This window comes from Phodopus roborovskii, unplaced genomic scaffold, assembly GCF_943737965.1.
Source record: "Phodopus roborovskii unplaced genomic scaffold, PHOROB, whole genome shotgun sequence".
Taxonomy (NCBI): domain Eukaryota; kingdom Metazoa; phylum Chordata; class Mammalia; order Rodentia; family Cricetidae; genus Phodopus; species Phodopus roborovskii.
In genome coordinates this window covers 49,077,691-49,093,406 of record NW_026126407.1, presented here as the reverse complement: position 1 = coordinate 49,093,406, position 15,716 = coordinate 49,077,691, and the positions used below count along the sequence as shown (strand labels likewise).

Here is a 15,716-nt window from a genome sequence, read left to right as displayed (position 1 = left end):
TTCCCTAGTTTAACAAATTTTGTTTTGTTTTAAGACAGTGTCTCACCATGTAGCTTTGGCTGCCCTAGAACTCTCTATGCAGACCAGGCTGATCTCAAATTATGATCTCTGCCTATGAGTACTAGGATTAAAAGGTGTGTGTGACCACACCTGATCATTTTAATGGATTTTAAAAAAATTTTTATATGCATTAGTGTTTTGCCATGGGTGTCAGGTTCCCTGAAACTGGAGTTACAGACAGTTGTGAGCTGCCATGTGGATGCTGGGAATAGATCCTGGGTCCTCTGGAAGAGCAGTCGTTCGTGCTCTTAACCACTGAGCCATCTCTCCAGCCTCCCAGTTTTTTTATGGGGGGGGGCAGGGGGAAGCACAGGGTTTCTCTGCATAGCCTTGGCTGTCCTGGAACTCACTTTGTAGACTAGGCTGACCTTAAACTCACAGAGATCTGCCTGCCTCTGCCTCCCAAGTGCTGAGATTAAAGGTGTGTGCTACTACAGCCAGCTTTCATTTCAACAGATTTAACAGTACTTACCATCTGTCCAATTGCCCTGGTGTCTGTGTGTGTGTGTGAATCCCCTCATCTGTCTGAAGAGAGCAATTGTAGGTAGCCTAGTCCACTTTAATTGGTATGGTGACCTCAGTTTTACAAATGGGGAAGTTATAGGCTTCAGTGGACCAAGCAAGCTCACAAGCACATAAGTACAATAATTGGGGTTTTAAGCCCATATCTCTGAGTCTAGCTATAGGCACACACGCACCCCTCCTCTCACACAGTATATTACTGCCTCTTTCTAGAAGCGTTCAGATTTGGACCCATCTTATTTCATCAAAGTGAGGAGACCTCACAGCAGCTTGAAAGACTTGAAACCTAACATTCACCACTATCCATTCAAGTACCTCTAGGTACTTCCCTGTTCTAGGTACTATGCCAGGCTGGGTGTGTACTACACCAAAAGAACACGAGGTCCCTTCTCTAGAGGGAGTGGGTGAGTATGCCTGGATGACAGCTTTCCTAAGGACCTGCAGTTGGTTAGCGCGGTGTCTGAGGCCTATGTTGAGGCCTATGTTCCAGGCTATACAAAAAAGTTCCTGAAAAGGTTGTTGGATCCAGTCATTACTAGCTTAATTTCTTATATATGTATTTTGTGATGAAAATAGAACCTCACGAATGGTAGCTAAATCATCAGTTAAATTTGCATTTCAGATATGAATATAATAATTCAAGTATGGCCCAAGGATGTTAGTGTGATACTCAGCCTAAAAACGTTAGTGGTTTATCAGAAATACTGGATGCCAAATAAATAAATAAATAAATAAATGGCCGGGCGGTGGTGGCACACGCCTTTAATCCCAGTGCTCGGGAGGCAGAGGCAGGTGGATCTATATGAGTTCAAGGCCAGCCTGGTCTTCCAGGACAGGCTCCAAAGCCAGAGAAACTTTTTCTCGAAAAACCAAAAAAAAAAGAAAAAAAAGAGAAATACCGGATGACCAGTGCTTCCTCCGGCGTCTCTAGAACTAGGGCCAGGCGAAGAAGAGACCCCGCATTTGAATGGTTTAGGAAAGTTTAAGGAGTCACAGGATACAACGCATGGAGCAAATCTCCACTCTGGCTCACACCAGGCCCGGGAGGAAGTCGCAATGCGCACTTCCGCCAGGCGGGGCGGTTGCTTGGAGGGGCAGTGACGTCGACGGAAGGGGCGGGTCTGCCGGGAGTCAGGCCGCGCCGTGCCGCGCCGGCCGGGAGGGGGCCGGAGCCCGGCCATGGCGGCGGCGGCAGTGGGCGCCGAGGGGCGGCGCGCGGCTCTGGAGACAGTGGCAGCGCCCGAGCGGGGCGGTGGGAGCTGCGTGCTGTGTTGCGGAGATCTGGAGGCTACGGCGCTGGGCCGCTGCGATCACCCGGTGTGCTACCGATGCTCTACCAAGATGCGGGTGCTGTGCGAGCAGCGCTACTGCGCCGTGTGCCGGGAGGAGCTGCGCCAGGTGCGCCAGTGGGGCGCGCGATGGGGTGCGGGGAGGGCAGGCTCCTGATGGCTTTGCCTGCTCCGTGTCCGGCCGCGGCCTGGACGCGCCAGCTCCCGCTGGAGGCCCGGTGGTCCGTCCAGGCGGCATGCGATTACCGGGCCTCCTGGGACTGGGAAGGCAGAAGCAGCTGGGCCGAAGGAGGAGGAGCGATGCCTGTGGGAACTCTTAAGTCTGGGATACTTTCCCCTGTGACCCTCCGCGGAAAGGGCAGGGTCAGGTCGAGAGCCCTCTTGTTTGTGAGTGTTTATTTTCTATCGGGATCCTCATTGAGGTGGAGGAAACAGCCAGGGGGAACCTCCATAGACTGTCTATCCTAGGAGCTGACTGCTCTGTAAAAGGTTAAACTGGATATTTCCAGACTAGTTGGGCTTCTGGGCCCCACCGATGACCCTTAGTCAGCCCTGAAACAGCGTTTCCATTTGTAGAGTGGAAGTGATATCAGGGCTTGATTCCCAGGTGCTTGGTCGTCCACAATGTTAGGAAGTTTTCCTTCTTCTTACTAGTTCTAGTTTTGGGCTTTCCTTCCAGAGTGGAGAGAAAGGGATGTTTCTTATTGTCTAGACTTGGAAACCCCTGAGGGGGTCAGAGGACTCATGGAGCATTCCCCCACGCTCCCAACAATGCCAGCTGTTGGTGGGGAGTGTCCAGCTGGGCTTCCTTTGGTTTGCTGCCCTTAGAAATCTGTTTGCTTTCAGCGTTGTGAAATTACTTTGGTTGGTTCATGGAAGGCTTTAGTCATTGGCATCTTCCAGGGAATTTACCTCTCTCGTTCTTGGAAGTGATGCAGAAATAGCAATAATGCTAAGAAATATGTTTTTCTATCCCTTTCCTTTTCTCTCTCTCTTTTGTTTGTGTGGTTTTCTTTCTTTTATTTGTGTATTTATTTATTTATTTATTTTTGGAGACAGGGTTTCTTTGTATAGCTTTGACTGTCTTGGAACTTGCTGTGTAGACCAGACTCAGAGACCTGCCTGCCTCCATCTCCTCAGTGCTGGGATTAAAGGCCTTCCACACCACCACCTGGCTTCTACTTCAGTTTCTGCCTTCAAATTTTTGACTTGAGTTCCATCCTGACTCTTTCTGGGACAGGGTCCTTGCTGTCCTGGAACTTGTTATGTTGACTGTGTTTGGTCTCAAAACCAGAGATGTCCCTGTGTCTGCCTTCTGAGTGCTGGGATTAAAGGCAGTGCACTACCATGTCCCACCTGTTTTTCTGTTTTATTTTGTTTCAAGACAGGGTTTCATTGTGTATCCCTGGCTATCCTGAAACTCAGTATATAGGCCAGGCTGGCCTTGAACTCAGATACCCACCTGTCTCCCAAATGCTGGGATTAAGGTTGTCTGCCTGCCTTCCTTCTTTCCTTTTATATGCATTGGTGTTTTGCCATGGGTGTCAGGTCCCCTGGAACTTGAGTTGCTGCCATGTGAGTGGGAATTGGACCCTGGTTCCCCTGAAGAGAAGTCAGTACTCTTAACCATTGAGTCATCTCTCCACTCTTAATATATATGTCAAAGGAGTCAGCTGAAGTCCTTAAACATTCCCTGAGCATCTGCCTATGTCATACTGGGAAAGAGCAACTGCAAGAACTCTGTAATGTGGTGGAAGCAGCCATACCCTATTGGGTGAGGTCTGGGGTTCAGAAACATCCCAGGAAGCTTTTGGCTGGTGGCCTTGCTGGAGCTTGATTTGCTGGTCATTATTGCATATACTTATGGGATAAGTCAAACACTGGGTTTTTTTCCCAGCACACTTTTAGCTTCCTTCTAGGAAGGAAGATATTTTTGAAGTTTTTTTGGAGGACTATACATATATAGTCCTAGCCTGGGTTCTGGAATTGAGTGAACACACACATGTCATCTTTTGCCAGTGTGTGCCCTCCCTCATTCCTTATGGGCCCCACACCCTCTGAGAGCTCTGTGGCAGGGGCTGTTGACATGAGCGGTCAGCCTTCCCTGACTGGAATGTGGTTTGGCACTGCGTGCCCTTGGCCAAGCTTGGGCTTCCTCTTGAACTGGTATCACCATGTTGGGCAGCAAGAGTTCTTGGGAGTTGGGTGAGATGATACTGTCCAGCTCTCAGCCTCTCCATTCATTCTGCTTTTTCTTCACTTGTAACCTTGCAGCTTCACCCTCACTCCTCTGTCCCTTACTGCCTTACCCTGAGTATGTCTTGTGTACACACCCAGAGTCTCAGTGACCCTTAGTCCCTGAATCCTGTCCTTGCCTTCCCTTAATGTGACTTAAGTAAGTGAAAATTAGGAGGGATGTATGTTAAGATGTTGTATGGAGCATTTAGGTGGTGGTACACACCTTTAATCTCTTTGCTAGGGAAGTGGAGGCAAGTGACTTTCCAAGATGGAGGCCAGCCAGAGAAACCCTGTCATGTGGAACTAGCCAGCTTCCTATGCTGGTTGATTCTATCTGCCTTGATCTTCCTTGTATAGACATTGGAGTGGCATCTGGGTATAGCAGGGAGACAGTGCACCACTTTGAAGCTGTGTCTGGTGAAGAGCCAGGGCAATTTGGACTTTTCAGCACAACAGCTTAGGTGGGCTGACATCTGGTGTGAGGCTGTGGAGATGGTGGACAAAAACACTATTTAATGTTGAGTGGTGGAGAGTCTTGTGTTCAGTCTTTAGCACCAGTACACCCTGGTGATCATCAAGCCTTGTATTCTTAGAACTATTTTCCTTACCCTGTTGCTCTCCAGCTCTTTGGTTTCTGGACAGGCCACACACCACCCACAAGCAGGAAGTGGGAGGGGAATGCTGAAGGCCTTCCCAGGATTACTCCAAGGTCCAGGTTAGCAGGCGGTACCTGATGAGTCATTGGTATTTTCTGTTGTGAATGCTCTGTCATCTGTGGTCCCTCCCACTCTCCCTTCCTTTCTTTCACTGTATACACAGGCTGGCTTGGAACTCCTAGAGATCTACCTATCCTGAGTGTTGAGAGTAAATGCCTGTAACATTATGCCTGGTGATCCTAGCCTTTCCAAAAGTTATCCCTGCTGCTGTCCTCAAGGTCCATCATCTATGAGCACCACACATGAACTTGATGCACAAACATACACATGCAGGCATATATACACATAAAATAATGATCTTAATTAAAAGATTTATTTTTCTTTTATGTATATGTATGCATGTTCTTCCAGAAAAAGATGTTGGAGCCTCTGGAACTGGAGTTACAGATGGTTGTAAGCCTCTATGTGGATGCTATGAACCAAACCCAAGCTCTCTTAATTTCTTAACCAGTCTACACACACACTGTACACTTTTTTTTTTTTTTTTTTTTGAGACAGGGTTTCTCTGTGTGGCCCTAGCTATCCTCTGTAGACCAGGCTGGCCGAGAACATGAACTCACAGAGATCTGCCTGCCTCTGCCTCCCCGAGCACTGGGATTAAAGGTGTGCATCTACACCGCCTGCTGGCTTTATCTGCTCTTTATTGAGCACATGGTACATGTTGAAAGTAAGGAGTAGTAGGGTCCCTGGCAGACACCATTTGAGCAAGCTTCCTACATCCTCAGTCTCCTCTGGATCTGGGCTGCCAATCCTACACAGCTGATTCAGAAGTATCCCTGCCTAACCTCTGAATTGTGTGATGCCTAGCCCACCCAACTCCTCAGAATAGCCCAGCCTCCCACCTAGACCTGGCCTAAGCTTTCTCCTCAGATCATGACCCTTTTCCTAAGACTCTTTTCTCCTTACTCCTTGTTTTTGCCCTTTTATAGCCCAGGCAGATCATTTTCCCTTCGTTTCCATGTTCCTTTGTCCCCACCTAGCCTCACAGGAATATCTCCAGGAAGGTGGGGGGCTTGCTGGTTGGATTCCTGCCTTACCCTCTGCTGGGGATGCCTCAGGATGCCCTGCTCTTCTATCACCTACTCAGGCAGTCTAGGTGGACAACCTTGGTCTGTGCCTGAAGAGGGGCAGAATTTTTTCTGCCTAGAGCTCCAAGCCTGCTGACTTCAAATCCATATCCCCAGCCTTTGGCCTATGCTAACCCTTTTCCTGTACTTCATTCCCTTCTTGAACCATCCCTGTGCCTCCTTCCTTACCTCTCAGCTTGAGCCAGGTGTGCGGATTCAACATCTCCACCAGACTGGTACTCCTGGGCCTTGATGGCCCTGTTTCTACTTGGCAGGTCCCCACCCCCCTCCATTCAGACCTGGCTCAGTGGCCCCTTTATCACTTCTACCTGCAGTTGATAATCATGTTTCTTGATTCTTGGCCTCAATGGCACACAGTAGAGCAGATCTGGTTCCCAGTCCTCTGGTGGCCAGCCAGGCCCTTCATAAGGAACACTGTTTGGCTTTTGGACCTGCTCATTGCAGGATGTGTGCTATCTCCCTGCCTTTCCTCTGGGCAAAGCTGTTCTTTAACTCAGGCTATTCACAGGGATGTTTTATGGGTGAGCAACAAGCCATCATGTTATAGGGCATAGATACATAAGCTGAGGTGCCTAGCACAGATGAACTACTCTGCTCAGCATGTCCTGGCACTGGCTGCCTAACAGAGGTTCAAGGGGCTGTACCCATAGCCCCAAGATAGATAAACCTCTTCTATGATAGCCTGAGATGCCACTCAGAGTAGATTCAAGTGCACAGCTGAGAGAGGTCCCTGGAACTAGTGGCAGTGACGGGGGCGTCCCTGGCACTGCTTCCTTTAGGGAAGGAAGTTGATCCTCCGCTACGTCTGTTGGGCTTGGATGCTTTTTGGCAGCTTCAGGGAGTTTCCTCAGACTGCTCTTCTGCCCGCCTTGCAGGAGCTAAGTGAGGATATGGCTGTGCCTGATGCCTGTTTGCTTATGTTCAGTAGCTTCCAAGCTCGGTGTCTGCCAGCACTCTGCATTAGTTCATGTCCCTGAGCTCAGCTCCTTTTGTTTTGTTTTGTTTTGAGATAAGGTTTTTCTGTTTGTTCTGGAACTCACTCTGTAGTGTTCCAGGCCGGCCTCCACTCACAGAGATTCGCCTGCTTCTGCCTTCCAAGTGCTGAGATTAAAGGTTTGCACCACCAGCACCAAGCAACCTAAACTCCTTTGGATTTGGGCTGGAGAGGCAATCTTGGGAGTAGTTGGAAAGCATAGCTCAGTGTGAGCCTGTCTCTAGAATGTTTGAAAAGAAACCAGAGTCTAGGGATTTTGTTCATATTTGTGGCCTGAAGGAGCTTCCAAGGAACCAGAAAGCTGCACCGTGGAGGGGGCAACACAGCCCATGTCGGGAACCCTGACTGTGCGCCTTCATTGGTTGCTTTAGGGAGGGCACAGCTGTGACTGCCATTTAAGGATGGTCCTTAAGCCTGACATGCAGCACATGCCTGTAATTTGGACACTTTGAAAGCAGAGGCAGGGTGGGTTTGTTTCTGTTTTTCAAGTCAGGGTTTCTCTGTGTTATAGTCCTGGCTGCACTGGAACTAGCTCTGTAGACCAGCCTGGCCTCCAACTCTCAGAGATCCACTTCCCTTTGCCTTCTGAGTGCTAGGATTAAAGGCTCTTACTATCACTGCTGGGTTTGTTTGTTTGTGGGAGGACTTGAACTGGGAAAGCCACCTTTGTTTGTTTTATAAATAGGTCTGTCAGGACTAATTAAAACACTGTCTGGGATGGGCGGTGGTGGTGCACACCTTTAATCCCAGTGCTTGGGAGGCAGAGGCAGGCAGTCTCTGAGTTTGAGGCCAGCCCAGTCTACAGAGCTAGTTCCAGGACAGCTAGAACTACACAGAGAAACCCTGTCTAGAACCCCCCCCCCAAAAGAAAAAGATACTGTCTAGATAAACAAAAGTCTAGATGGTCTTAAACCAGGTAGGCGATACATTCCTATAATCCTAGTACTTGGTAGGCTGAGGAAGGGAGGATTGGGAATTCAGAGCCAACTATAACAAGATAGCATGTTTCTGGCAAGCCTGCGTTCTAGAAAACCCTGTCTCAAAAAAATTAAAGATAATGTTGGGGGTATGGCTACACCCAAGGTACCTACTTGTATACAGCCTTATCAGATATGACAATGTTGGACCACTGCTGACTTGTTCCCATCCCTAAGAGGAGTGTGGCTGGACCATGGAACTTCCCTTGGCTCCTGATAAGGGCCAGCTAGAGGAGTAGATTCTTGTCTCTGTCATTTCCAAGTATATCATGATAAAGTGGGGTTGGGCTCCCACAGCTCCTCCAGAGTACCAACTTTAGTTGTTTTGCTGCTTAGGACCCTATATGTGGGCCAGGTGTGTGAGTGGGCTCCCTTTCCCTCATCACTCCTGAACTGCCCCAGACTCTCATATTTTGGTTCAAAATACCCTCCTCGGCTAAGCCCAGACATAACAGGTGACCTTGGTGTGACCTTTCCCAAGGCAGGGATGTACTGAAAATGCCTCAGCTGCTTTCAGGGCTAAGCTGAAGCATGTAACCAGTACCTGACAGGAGTAGTGGCAAAGAAGGCACCTGGGCGAGGGCTTGAGTCAGGTGTGACAGTGTGGGTCACTGCAAGTCATCACTTGAAGAACTTTGTGGAGATAAGGAGGCCGTGATGCAGGGAAAAGCTTAGATGCCCAGATCCCTCTTCTAGTGTGCTCTAATCCTTGCAGTGGCTGCAGTGTGTATATGGCTCATGTCTGGGATTTAGGCAGCCTATAGCAAGCCGAAGTATGGGACTGTGACTAAAGTGGTCAAGTCTTGTGAGAGCCCCTGTGGCATCATGGAAACATGCTGGGGTGGTTTTGGACAGGTGGTGTTGTAAGGTCACCTGACAGCTGCATGTAACATTTGCTATTTCCTTAGTTGCTCTCTAGAATGCATGCCCTCCAACCCCCCATTACCCTATGAAAGTTCTCTCCTCTGTATCTTTAGGATGGTGCTGTGAGTGGATACCAGGCCTACAGGAAGCATGGCTGCCTCCTGGTGGAGAGCCTGGATATCACATCTGTTCTATAGTGCTTGTAGAGAGCTTTGTGTGAGAGAAGAGGCCTAGGCGATCTATGGAACCAGTGACCACTACCCTGCCCCTTTAGGACTGTGAGGGCTCTGCTTCTGTTTCTGCTTGGTTCTTGGCCATCCCATCCAGATCCTGCTCACCCCTCTCTCTCTCCAGGTGGTCTTTGGGAAGAAGCTCCCTGCCTTTGCCATGATTCCCATCCACCAGCTCCAGCATGAGAAGAAATATGACATCTATTTTGCCGATGGAAAGGTGTTTGCATTGTACAGGTAAGGGGTCATTGCATCTGTGTGCTCCTCAGAATCAGTAATGCGGATTAGATAGTGTTGGTGACCTCAGAACCATCTTATGAGGCAGGGAACTCCTTGTTCTCTAGCAGAGTGACAGTGGAAATGAGGGGGGCTACCTCTTAGCCTTTTGAGGGATATAAGAGTATAAAAACAGATATTTAACTCAGGGTCCCCAAAATCCCAAAAAAGGCTAGAGCCATAGACTTGGATCCCATGTCCTGTGAGCAGTCATTGTCTCCCTGGATGGGGGCCTGGCATGCTGCTCTGTTCTAGACAGCAACACTTAGAGCCCAGCATGGTGGGTGACTGTGGTGTTTCCCCAGGCAGCTGTTGCAGCATGAGTGCCCACGGTGTCCCCACCTGCCATCCTTTGGCCTCTTTGGGGACTTGGAGCAGCACATGCGCAAGCAACATGAGCTCTTCTGCTGCAAGTTGTGCCTCAAGCATCTCAAGGTGTGCCCTGGGGGGGTGAGGGAGCCTGCCCTGGGGAACCCCCTAAGGTTGCTTATGTAAGGAGGGGCTCCCAGGGGCTGTATGAACCCTCCTCCAGCCTTCAGTGGGCTCTAGTGCAGAGTGGTACTGTCAGGACCCTCTCATTGTCCATGATCCACCACTGTGAAGTCAGGAGACCTGGGAGCCCCAACCCTGTGTCCAGCCCTATGTTCTCTGCAGATCTTCACCTATGAGCGCAAGTGGTACTCACGCAAGGACCTGGCTCGGCACCGCATGCAGGGTGACCCTGATGACACATCTCATCGGGGACATCCACTCTGTAAGTTCTGTGACGAGCGTTACCTGGACAATGATGAGCTGCTCAAGCACCTGCGCCGTGACCACTACTTCTGCCACTTCTGTGACTCTGATGGGGCCCAGGACTACTATAGGTGGGCAGGACCTGGGATGCTGCAGGGGTTGTAGCCTGACGCTCCTAGGACTTTTGTGGGAGTTATCTGGTTGTGCAGTAGATGATCTGGCTTCCATTCACTCTGTCTGCCAGTGATTATGCATACCTGCGTGAGCACTTCCGGGAGAAGCACTTCCTATGTGAGGAGGGCCGTTGCAGCACTGAGCAGTTCACCCATGCCTTCCGCACTGAGATTGACCTCAAGGCTCATAAAACAGCTTGCCACAGCCGCAGCCGGGCCGAGGCGCGTCAGAACCGTCAGATTGACCTTCAATTTAGCTTTGCACCACGGCACTCACGCCGGAGTGAGGGTGAGCTAGGTGCCCATAGGCTCAGCAAGGCTTAGGTACTGGGGCCTTCTGTGAGTACCTACTTCCCAGACCTCAGACCCAGGTCCCAGTTAGACTCCTGTGCAACTGAGAAACACAGGAGGCACTCACTCAGCCTGTCTCGTCACTCATCCCTTGCTTTGAGCACCTAAACCAAGTGATAGTTCAGAGCTCCTTGCCTGTTCACTTATACGCCCCTGTCCGGTGTTTTTTATCTTTCGCTCTGGAGTCCCTAGGCTATTTCTCTGCCTCAGGAGACTATCACTGAGGCCCACTCTGCATTTCCCATCTCCTAAGGTAGGGCCCAGGCCATCCTGGCCTTGCACCAATTGGGTACCAGTTTCTAAAGGTCATGGCTGATTTGGATTCTGCAGTGTCTGGCCTATCTTTGTGAATCATAAGCTGTGGGGGTGGGGAAGCCTCTGCCATCCAGACAGGAGCATAGACCTCAGTATGGTCTGGACAGCATTTTTTTTTTTGTCCTGCTGCTCTGTTAATCTGGGACAATGACAGGCTATGTACTGACCACAGGAGTCGTCAGTGGTGAGGACTACGAGGAGGTGGACAGGTACAACCGCCAGGGCCGAGCTGGCCGGGCCAGCGGGCGTGGAGCCCAGCAGAACCGCCGGGGAAGCTGGAGGTACAAGAGGTGGGAGGATTTGCATTCCACTGACATTCTCCTGGCACCACCTCCACATGGTGGCAGCTGCCAGCAGTCAAGCTGGGAATAGGCATGAGGTCAGTGGGCTCCAGCCAGAGTTCCTGGGGTCCTGAGGGTGGCAACAATTCTGCTCAGCAAGTAGAATGTTCTTATTTCTTTATTGCTAGCCAGAGACAACAGTGTTTTGGGGGAAGAATGTCACTCTGGAGCAGGGTGCAGGGTGCAGGGTGCAGTTGTGCTAGGAAGTACCTGCACAGCAAGCATGTGCCCAGGCTGCACCAGGGATTGAGCCTAGACACTGCCCATCTGAGGCTGTACCTTTCGCTCTTGCCCAGTCTGAAGTCTTCCCCTGCCCCTACTCCATCCTAGGGAAGAAGAAGACCGAGAAGTGGCAGCTGCTATCCGGGCCTCTGTGGCTGCTCAACAGCAAGAGGAGACTCATAGAGCTGAGGACCGAGAAGAGGGTAGCAGGCCCAAGAAAGAGGAAACCGCAGCCAGGGGTCCTGAGGAGCCCCGTGGCCCCCGGCGCCTGCCCCGGGCTCAGGGTGAAGGCCCAGGTAACTGAATCCCACCTAGTGGCAACCCTTCCTGGGCTTGGGAAAAGCTGCCAGCTCCTAGTCAACATCTCACATTCCCCAAGTCCACTCTCACAGCCTTACCTGGACTCATCTTATGTCTGTAGGCTCCAAGGAAGCCTCAACAAATGGTCTTGTAAGCCAGGAAGCCTTCCCAGCCACAGGCCCAGTGGCAGCCCCCTCAAAGTATGTTTGGGAACCGGGAAGAAGGGTGTGGTATCTATGATAGATGGGGGCAGAGTTGACCGAGTCCTGGTGATGAACCACTGACCAGTTCTCCCCTCCCTGGATCCAGCACCCTGCCACCACCTAACCCCAAGCTCAAGGATGAAGACTTCCCCAGTCTCAGTGCTTCGGCTTCCTGCTGCACAGCAGCTGCCCCAGGCCCTGTGGGCTTGGCACTGGCGTATCCTGGTCCACCCAGGGGCAAGAACACCTTCCAGGAAGAGGACTTCCCTGCCTTGGTTTCCTCAGCACCCAAGCCCAGCAATGCCTCCTCCAGTCTCATCTCAGCCTGGAACAGCAGCTGCAGCAAGAAAGGGAACCTGCCTACACCAGGGGCCCAGGCTGTAGCTGGTGGCAGCCAGCCTCCCCGGAAGGCAGGAAAGGGGAGCAGGGGTGGCCGGAAGGGTGGCCCAGCCCCAGTGGATGAGGAGGAGGGTGGCGGCCTCACTGTGCAGGAGCTTCGGAGCGTGCCCACCACAGTGGCTGTCTCTTCTTTGCTGGCACCAGCTGCCACTCAGAGCTCCACCAAGGTTGGCAAGAAGAAGAAGGTGGGCTCTGAGAAGACTGGAGCCATATCATCCCCACTGTTGCTCCCTGATCATATCCCAAAGCCCTCTGGGGCTGAGCAGGTCCCAGAATCCCCTTTGAGCAAAGCTGAAGTGCCAGTAACCATCGTGAATGGACATTCAGAGGGGCCAGCCCTGGCACGGAGCACCCCAAAGGAACCTCCAGGGCTCCCAAGGCCCCAGGGTCCCCTCCCCTGTCCTGTACCACAGGAAGACTTCCCAGCACTTGGAGGCCCTTGTCCACCCAGGATGCCTCCTCCCCCAGGTATGTGTACCCAATACCAGTGGGTTCCTTGGGTTTCTGAGAAGTGCTGGAGTTAGCCCAAGGTGGAAATGTGTGGTAGACTCCCAGTTCTGCTATAGAGGAAACTTGCATGTTGCGGTGTCCAATCTGGATGCAGGTGCTACCTTGAGCAGCCACAGTTAACTACTTCATAGTACTTTGTAGGGCTTGGAGTTCCCCACAGAAGTGAGCCTGCCACTTGGGGTTCTGGTTCTGAGCCTGCTGTGGGTTTGATGTGGGCATGTCAACCCACTGGGGCTGAATACTCAGAAAAACTATGCTACTTGGGACCACATTGAGGTTCTTCTGTCACCCTACAGGCTTTAACACCGTGGTGCTCTTGAAGGGTACAGCGCCTCCACCCTCACTCCCACCGGGTCTGGTGCCTCCCGTCAGCAAGCCACCCCCTGGCTTCTCCAGTTTCCTACCCAGCTCCCACTCAACCTGTGTCCCCAGTCCCACCACCACAGTGAAAGCGTAAGTGGGGTGGGCTACCTGACCTGCCACTGGGTGCTAGCGGGAGGGTACAACCTAAGCCACAGTAAAGGCTCAACCTCCTCATCTGACCTCAGACCCCAACTAACACCCACACCACGAGCCTACTTAGTTCCTGAGAACTTCCGGGAGAGGAACCTACAGCTCATCCAGTCCATCAAGGACTTTCTGCAGAGTGATGAGGCCTGCTTCAGCAAGTTTAAGAGCCATTCAGGGGAGTTCAGACAGGTGAGGTGGGAGCAGTTGGGAGGCTGGCCTGCCTTTGCCTAGAGTGAGAATGACTGGCTGTGGCTCCTTGGTGGCAGGGAATGATCTCTGCGGCTCAGTACTACAAAAGCTGCCGAGACCTGCTTGGGGAGAACTTCCAGAAGATCTTCAGTGAGCTGCTGGCACTCCTGCCAGACACAGCCAAACAGCAGGAGCTGCTGTCTGCGCACACTGACTTCCGTAGTCGTGAGAAGCCTCCCAGCTCCAAGTCTAAGAAGAACAAGAAGAATGTATGGCAGACTAACACCCAACAATTGGGCCTGGATTGCTGTGTGTGCCCCACCTGCCAGCAGGTACTGGCACATGGTGACATCAGCAGCCACCAGGCATTGCACGCTGCCCGGGACGATGACTTCCCCTCCCTTCAAGCCATTGCCAGGATCATTACGTAGCTTCTGCTGGTGAGGGCAAGAGCTGTCACACCCTAGCGCCTCCTTTCTCCTTCCTTCCTCTTCCCAGCTGCCAGGCAGCTAGGTTGGGCCCTGGGAAGGCTGAAATTCAGGCTTCCTGATTGGTCGGGTCTGCCAGGAGGACATCAGGAATAGTCTACCTGTGCACCATTGCTCATGAGTTCTGTCCCCTGCTTGGCAAAGAGCCACTCTTGGTTTGTATTCTTGTGATTTTGGAATGTACCAGGGGAGGGAAGGACTAGGATGTTGGGACCTGAGGCTGTGGCCATAGCTAGATGCCTCAGTGGCCTGAAGAGAGTCCTCCTGAGTCAAGCCTACAACCCCAGAGCTGACAGCTTCGGGTCCACTGGTGCTGGAGTCAGATGTCAAGTATGTTGTTGTGTAAACAATTGGCTGTTTGAGAGAAAGTTGCAGATTAAAAAGACACAAAATTGTGCTACTTGAAGTTCAATCTTTTTATGAGACAAGTTAAATCTAAGATCTCAAATTGCCTCTGACGTTTTATAAAAGACAGTTTATCTTCAAATAAATTTATTTTGCAGTACTGCACATAGCTGGTGTCCTGAGTGTCTCTGCCTCTTGAGTTATCAGGAAGCCTCGGTACATGCACTTATTATGTGCCATGATGTAAGCAGACCTAGAGGAGTGAATTGGCAGCAGGGGTTTGTTTATAGGAAGAAGTTGGCAGCCCTGGGTCTCACATGGAGCTAAGGCACTGCCCAGGTTTCCCAGGACAGACCTGGTGGTACATGACAGAATTCAGTACCTATGAAATTGCCTTTCATGGCTGGGCAGTGGTGGTGGTGCACACCTTTAATCTCAGCACTTGGGAGGCAGGGGTAGGTAGGTCTGAGTTCAAGGCTAGCCTGGTCTACAGAGTGAGTTCTAGGATAACCAGGGCTACACAGAGAAAAGGGGGGGAGGGGAGCAGGTGCAGAGCCAGCAAAATAGTTCAGTGGGTGCTTGCTGCCAAGCTTGACAACTTGAGTTTAATCTCTAGAGCCTACACAGTAGGAGAGACATAAGTCCTGCAAGTTGTTCTCTAACCTTTACACACATGCATACAGTTTTTTGAGGTTTTTGTTTGTTTTTTTGTTTTTGAGACAGGGTCTACATAATCCTAGCCTTAGAACTTGCTTTGTAGACCAGGCTGGCATTGAACTAAAAGAGATCCACCTACCTCTGCCTCCTCCTGAGTGCTGGAATTAAAAGACAGGTGCCACTATGCCTGGCCCCAAACATAAAGTTAAAAGGGGAGGGGAATTACAATAAGGAATTTTTAAAATGGGTTATAGCACAAGAGAGGTGGAGGCAGGAGGCTCAGATCTCATGTTTGAGCATAGTTACAGGGGTAGTTAAAGGATAGCCAGATCTAAATGAGCCCTATATCTAACAAAAAAGAAAGAAGAGAAAAAATAGGGGTAGGGGAGTAGCTAGGTGTGTGTCTGGTGCTGGCAGATTCTTAAAAGAGGCACTTGAACCCCCTGAAACTGGAGTTACAGATGGTTGTGAGCTGCCATGTAGGTACTGGAATTGTGTTCTGAAGAACAGTCAGTATTATTAACCACCGAGCCACCTCTCCAGACCAGGTCTGGTTTTCTTAACAGAGTACTGAAAAAAGAGCTCCAGAAAACTAGAAAGTGCAATAAAGTCAGGAATTTAGGAAAGTGGTCCCAGAAAACCAAAGTTCATGCCCCAAATGCCCATATATCTCTACAGACTTTGCCACCAATCTGGTATCAGATTGGACACTTAAGGTATTCAT

General features: G+C 50.8%; 1 protein-coding gene across 5 annotated transcripts; it reads left to right on the top strand.

The window, feature by feature from the left end:
* The first annotated feature begins 1,733 nt into the window (after positions 1 to 1,733).
* On the top strand, positions 1,734 to 14,500 carry Znf598 (zinc finger protein 598, E3 ubiquitin ligase). 5 transcript variants are annotated; one of them, XM_051181189.1, is made up of 12 exons: positions 1,734 to 1,980; positions 9,103 to 9,215; positions 9,560 to 9,689; positions 9,909 to 10,120; positions 10,234 to 10,451; positions 11,001 to 11,109; positions 11,500 to 11,687; positions 11,813 to 11,891; positions 12,001 to 12,761; positions 13,100 to 13,256; positions 13,352 to 13,502; positions 13,580 to 14,500. In XM_051181189.1, exons 1-12 carry the CDS (start codon positions 1,762 to 1,764, stop codon positions 13,931 to 13,933), a joined length of 2,691 nt encoding a protein of 896 aa, XP_051037146.1. In that variant the 5' UTR covers positions 1,734 to 1,761; the 3' UTR covers positions 13,934 to 14,500. The 5 variants fall into 5 exon arrangements, with proteins under 5 accessions (XP_051037146.1, XP_051037145.1, XP_051037144.1 ...); XM_051181188.1 differs by having other exon boundaries at positions 11,001 to 11,118; XM_051181187.1 differs by having other exon boundaries at positions 10,983 to 11,109.
* The last annotated feature ends 1,216 nt before the right edge of the window (positions 14,501 to 15,716 follow it).

What these genes read in the sequence shown, in the direction of transcription:
- Znf598 (XM_051181186.1), top strand. Translation starts at nt 1,762, where the DNA reads ATGGCGGCGGCGGCAGTGGGCGCCGAGGGGCGGCGCGCGGCTCTGGAG. An exon ending in AAGGTGTTTGCATTGTACAG is followed by an intron (nt 9,216 to 9,559) that starts GTAAGGGGTCAT and finishes GTGTTTCCCCAG; the next exon opens with GCAGCTGTTGCAGCATGAGT. An exon ending in ATTCAGGGGAGTTCAGACAG is followed by an intron (nt 13,503 to 13,579) that starts GTGAGGTGGGAG and finishes CCTTGGTGGCAG; the next exon opens with GGAATGATCTCTGCGGCTCA.